The sequence below is a fragment of the Agrilus planipennis genome, unplaced genomic scaffold, assembly GCF_000699045.2.
Source record: "Agrilus planipennis isolate EAB-ADULT unplaced genomic scaffold, Apla_2.0 scaffold27, whole genome shotgun sequence".
NCBI lineage: Eukaryota > Metazoa > Arthropoda > Insecta > Coleoptera > Buprestidae > Agrilus > Agrilus planipennis.
Genome location: NW_020439094.1, coordinates 873,835 through 879,882, shown reverse-complemented (window position 1 = coordinate 879,882; position 6,048 = coordinate 873,835). Strand labels below are relative to the sequence as shown.

The window sequence follows — 6,048 nt, the reverse complement described above, 5'->3', positions numbered from 1 at the left end:
TTTTGCTGCTCCAATATTTAAAAAATGAGCAAATACCCTCAAGATTTTCTTGAAAAATATCTTATACTTAAGTGAATGTAGAAAAATAAATAGGTACTACAAAAAAGTATTTATTTTAATAAAGGATTTTGAAAATACGTATTTTGCATTTAACATTTAAAATACAAAAGGGAAATCTATTTTGTATTTTACATTTGAAATAGCAGATCAAAAACGTATTTGAATATTAATTACTTTTTAAAAACCATTTGCACATGTATAAATTAGACTAACATTAAATACAGTTCTTGTACGTAGCTTTTTTGGTCATGCCGAATCAATTTTATTTTGTATAATTGTATCCTAATCTGCATTGTATTTTTTTGAATAGTACTGTATCCTGTCGTACATTTTCACCAGATAAGGTGAATGTAAGAAATCTGTTGAGGAACTGAGAATTCAATATTCAAGGAACCTATATTAGCCTTAACTTTCATTTTTACTTTAAGTGAAAGGAATGAAAATACTGTGTCGTTGAACAGCATGCGGTTAGGTGGTAGCACAGGCTCCAAACTGTATTGTAAATATTTAAATAATAACAATATTTCTTTTAGTTACCCCTATATAGAAAACATATTTATTTATCCAAGGATTTATCGAATGATGATATGGCCAAACTTAGAGGAAAAGGAAAGTGATATGGCATTTTTTCACTATAAGGGAAACGTAGACGTGAATGTTTAAAAGGGATTATTAGGGAACTTGTTGGCCGAATAAGATAGATAGATCAATCTCTGGAAGATAATTTTAAATTTTAAGTATTGCCTTCAAGTTTAGTTATTCATACTTTATCTATTTAAAGAAAAAAAAACAAATTTGGAACAGTAAATTCTAAGTTAAGTTTTCTGAGACACCATCTTGCATTTTATTTTATTGCGTAGAAAATGGTTTTCACAAATAAAATATAATTCCTATTTATATGTATAGATATTGTCTTAAGTATATTATTTTTACATACGAATGGTTTATCATTTTCGTGAATTAACAACTTCGATCTCGTCCTTGGGCATAAGATCGATATTACTTCTGCTCTGCTGTTGAAATCTAATATGTCTTATTCCATCAATAATAAAGTTGCGCTTTTTGGCTTGAAAATGCTTGTATGCGAACATGATTGCCATTACTGCAAATGCAAGGCCCAAAAATATTAAGGCGTACGTTTTTCCAACGTCATTTGCGGACGTTATTTCCGTGACTCTGTCCTAAAAGAAACCACATTAAGATATTTGTCAGTCACTTTTATGCTCGCGAAAGGTTAATTTAGAAACTCGAAAAACGTTGTTAAAGGTGTATGTTTGGAGCACGGCGCTGTACGGGTGCGAAACATGGACAGTGGGTGTGACGAAAAGAGAAGATTAGAAGCGTTCGAATTGTGGTGTTACAGGCGAATGATGAGGATACCGTGGATAGAGAAGGTTAGAAATGAAGAGGTATTAGAAAGAGTAAGAGAACAGAGGAAGTCAATAAGAAATAGGCGAGATAGGTTGATAGGACACCTTCTCAGGCATGAACGTCTAGTCAGAGACATATTAGAGGTAGAAACGGAAGTTAAGAGGAGTAGAGGTAGACCTAGGTTAGATTACTGTTCGCAAATAGTTAAGGATATGGATTGTTCTAGTTTTGGGGAAATGCGAAGATTAGCTCAGGATAGGAAAGAGTGGAGGTGCGTGTCCAAGCAGTTTTAGGACTGACGACCTCATAATGATGAAATTTCACATTATTTCCTTATTGAGATCGTGTGAAGTACACCTCTCGAAGGCTAGTTTTAGCTAGAAGATTCCCCAAATATGAAATTTTGTTACAATATAGGAATAATCAACAAATACCGTAATGTTTACATATTTTACTTTTGTTTAAAATAAATAAACGGTAATAATGCGAACCGATCTCATTATAGTAATAAAACAACAGTAGATGATATTAAAGAAAAATTTTTTCGAAACTTGAATTTCAAAAAGTTTTAATTTAATTTTTTTTTTATTNTAGTTTTAGCTAGAAGATTCCCCAAATATGAAATTTTGTTACAATATAGGAATAATCAACAAATACCGTAATGTTTACATATTTTACTTTTGTTTAAAATAAATAAACGGTAATAATGCGAACCGATCTCATTATAGTAATAAAACAACAGTAGATAATTACCTCAGAGTGTACTGACTGGGTTCGAATAGTATCCAAATTGGGATATCTTATTTTTTCCTCTTGAACTGCATCCTCCAGGAGTTTGATAGTAATCTTTGAATTGTTTAAAATCCCCTGAAGGGTTTGTTTGCTGCCTGTAAATTTATTTGTATCCATATTGACGGTGGTTGTATGCTGTAATCCCGATGTTGCACCCCTATTCGATAAATTAACACCGTTGTATTTTGTTAAATCTAAACCCACAATGTTGATTATCTTCTTCATGAGATTATTACTGTTATCAAGTTTGTCACTCAAATTTAATAAAACATTTGCAAGCTTTTGAAGTCCATAAGTACCGTCTATTGAATTAGATTGATTATTATTAAATATTCTGAGGGATGTGGTGGTTGTACACTTTATTCCATTAATATTCTCGGTATCAAGATTATCACCCTTTCGGACCTCAACGTTTGCAGTTTCGAAGACTCCAATTATATTAAAAAGCTTGTCACAGCTCCAGAAGTTACCTTTCAAATAAATTATTTCAAAATTTGGTAGAAGCTTTACCAATTTTTCTCCGTCTAGAGAGTTAATGTTGTTATTAGATACATCCAATGAAAACAAAGGACCTGCTGTGTGAAACCATGCCATATTCAATTGAGTAAGATGATTATTGGAAATATTAAAATACTTTAAATGTTGTAATGGTGACAGTAAACCATGCGGAATATATGTCAATAAATTGTTGGCTATGGAGAGATCATTTAGTTGTTCTAAATCTCTAAATACTGATACTGGTAAGGAATGTAATCTATTATTGTTTAATTGTAATGACTTCAGTTTCCAAAGTTTATTGAACGTAGTAGTATTTATTGATTGAAGGTTGTTGTTGTCTAATTCAAGGAGTTCCAAAGACGACAAATCTTCAAATGCGCTTGTGTGAATTACATGCAAGCAATTATTTGACAAAAATAAACGCTTAAGCTTGGTAAGGCCTCTGAGTGATTCACTTCTAATCTCTGAAATATTGTTTTCCTCTAAATGTAATTCTTCAAGGTTATTCAATCTCAGTAATAATCCGACCATTAAAACTTCTTCATCAGTTTTATTACAGCAGGAGTCAGTCAAATTGGGTAATTTCTCGAACGATATGTTGTGTTCTATCGCTCCAACGGAGAAATTACATTCATAGTCTAAAGTAATAATCTCGTTGTTAGAAATATCGAAGTATTTTATGTTTTCAAGTCCTAACAGCGATTCATATGATATTCTCTTTAGAGCATTTGAAGACATGGAGAGCCTTTCAAGTTTTGATAAATCTTTAAATAAATCCGATGCAAGTTCTTCCAACTCATTGTTGTCCAAATTAAGAGTTAGTAGCTCCGTTAGGTTGGAAAATATTCCATTACTTAACATTTTTAAACTATTTCTGGAGAGATCAATATGCCTAATTTTGCGTGTGGCAGAAAAGAGTTCGTCTGGTATCACTTCTAGTTTATTACCATTTAAGAACAACTCTTCTAAATTAAAAAGATTCTTGAAAGCGGTTTTATCAATTGTTTCTAGAACGTTTTCTGACAGATCCACAACGGATACGTCGACAAGGAAGCTAAATACTTCACCATCAATTGTAGAAATGTTGTTATTATTTAAAAATAATTTTTGTAATTGTTGTAATCCCATAAAGCAGTTTGCCTCTAACATATCAATTTCGCAATGGTTTAGATTAATTTCTTGCACTTGGTCGAATTGGTGGAAAAAATTTGTTGGAATTCGTTTTAAAATGCTATTAGATATATGAATGCTATTAAGTTGGTAACCATTATTAAAATACGAATGTAATTCCTCTGATGGAAGGTTACCAATTCCAGAACAAATTAAATTATATTTGGAGGAAAATAAGTAAAACTCTGATTCACAGTGGGCCCTGATGTTACATTCTTGTCCGGAAATAAATATAAGCACAATAGTTATTGGTAAATGATTATATTTCATAGTGTAGAACTAAAACAGAAATATTAAACTTGTTTAAACAATACATGTATGCTAAGTTAATGTAAATGCAATAACAGTAGAGGAGGTTTAGTATGCTGAATGGTGAAATGTAAAAGTATGATCTAGAGCACGGATGAGCAACATGCGGCCCGTTAAACATGTTTATGCAGCCCGCCAAACATTTCTAAAATTGAATTTATTTTATCGACTTTGAATCGAAAATGTCTTCCTCTCCATTTAATATCGATGTAGATACAGTTCTCGAAGACTTTCAAATGGAAGTTATTGACATGCAGATTAATATCGACTTAAAAAATTTATTTTTCTCAGCAAACATCAAAAATTTTTATAAATCGTATGTGAGCCCTGAGAAATTTCCGCTTTTGATGAAAAATGCAAAACAAATGATGTCTCTTTGCGGAAGTACGTATGTTTGCAAACAATTATTTTCAACCATGAAATTAATCAAAAATAACCACGATTAGAAAGCTGCGTACGTGTAGGTAGGGGAGACCGGGGATGGTTGACTAGTTTTTTACTGAATAGTTCATATTTTTTGCGTTTTAAGGTATATAGACAAGAAAAGCATGTTAATTGATAGAAAATCTATTAACCTAATAAAAATATGTAATATCTAGTTGTTAGTTCAGTATAATAGTGATGATTTAATGCATTTTACAAAATATTAAATCTTAGTCAATCTACCCCTGCCCCGGGGTAGGATGACCATATGCCCGGGGTAAGTTGACTAATGTACCAATAAGAGTCAAATCATGAGTAGGAGCAAATAATTGAGCCTTTTGTTAAAAAATAAACAACTTAAATCAGGTATACACGCATTTCTTACAATGTTATCGTAAACAGTGGTCAAGTTAGTGAAGAATAAATATACGTTGCTTTTGTTAAATGATGTAGCCCTCGATAGGCTTGTTGCTTGAGGTGATTGGATTGACAGAGAAGGATGACGTTTAAGAAAAGAGCCCAACCAATCTTCACCAGCTAACAATTTTTCTCTCCAAGAATTAGGCATAACTTTGTTATTTTTTTGCAAACTCATTTTCGGGTCTCATATGGCGTCAAGTCATAATACTCGTAAATATCTGCTGCCTTCTTTAAATAACTGGCTAAAGCTTTCTCTTCTAGATTAGTAAAAATTTGTCTATTTCTTACATATCCCACTGTGTCCAGGGTTAATTCTGCTCTCGTCAATTTCGGATTCTGTTCTAATTTTTCTTTTAATTTGGCCACGTAACGATTTAAAAGTTCAATAAAAAGTTAATTTACGTGTTGTTTTCAACTACATATTTCATTGGGGTTGGTTGAATAATTATTCAACCAGCCCCGAAAAAAATTAGTCTACCAACCCCAGACGCCATTTTTAATTTTGATCGCATGACTAGCCTAAACACTGCCGTTGCCTTGAAAAATAAGATGTGAAATATTATAAATGTGCCCTCATTAAACGCTAGGACTAATAGAAAAATGACTTACATAAAACAAGTAGGCATCAGATCAAAAAATACAATATATCAAAATATTACTTATGTGATTGAAATATGAAAAACATGTCATTGTTCGAAAACAACGCACGACCGCGATGTGGCGCATCAGACAACTGAGCGGGACGCGAAATGTAATGCTTGGCTATGATTAGATGACATAGTTCATACACTGTCGACTAGTTTTCGGTAGTTAGTCTACCTACCCCTGTAGTCAACTATCCCCGGTCTCCCCTAGCTCATCAATTCCGGTTGATATTGATCAGCTTGTATCAAAAAAACAGTGCCAAATTTCTCATTAAAAATTTCAAGACAATTCGTTTTATTGTTTTTNATTCATTCAGTCTCTCTATGAGAGACTCGAATCTCTAAAGTAACAACTCTATCG

At 32.4% G+C, this 6,048-nt stretch overlaps 1 protein-coding gene across 1 annotated transcript; it reads right to left on the bottom strand.

Annotated features, from left to right (window-relative positions):
• Window positions 1–964: 964 nt before the first annotated feature.
• Window positions 965–5,694, bottom strand: LOC108735366 (slit homolog 1 protein). The gene is made up of 3 exons (XM_018467303.1): window positions 5,653–5,694; window positions 2,185–4,170; window positions 965–1,241 (listed from the first exon to the last, which is right to left on the bottom strand). The coding sequence occupies exons 2-3, from the start codon at window positions 4,159–4,161 to the stop codon at window positions 1,008–1,010; spliced, it is 2,211 nt and encodes a 736-aa protein (XP_018322805.1). The 5' UTR covers window positions 4,162–4,170; window positions 5,653–5,694; the 3' UTR covers window positions 965–1,007.
• Between the last annotated feature and the right edge of the window lie 354 nt (window positions 5,695–6,048).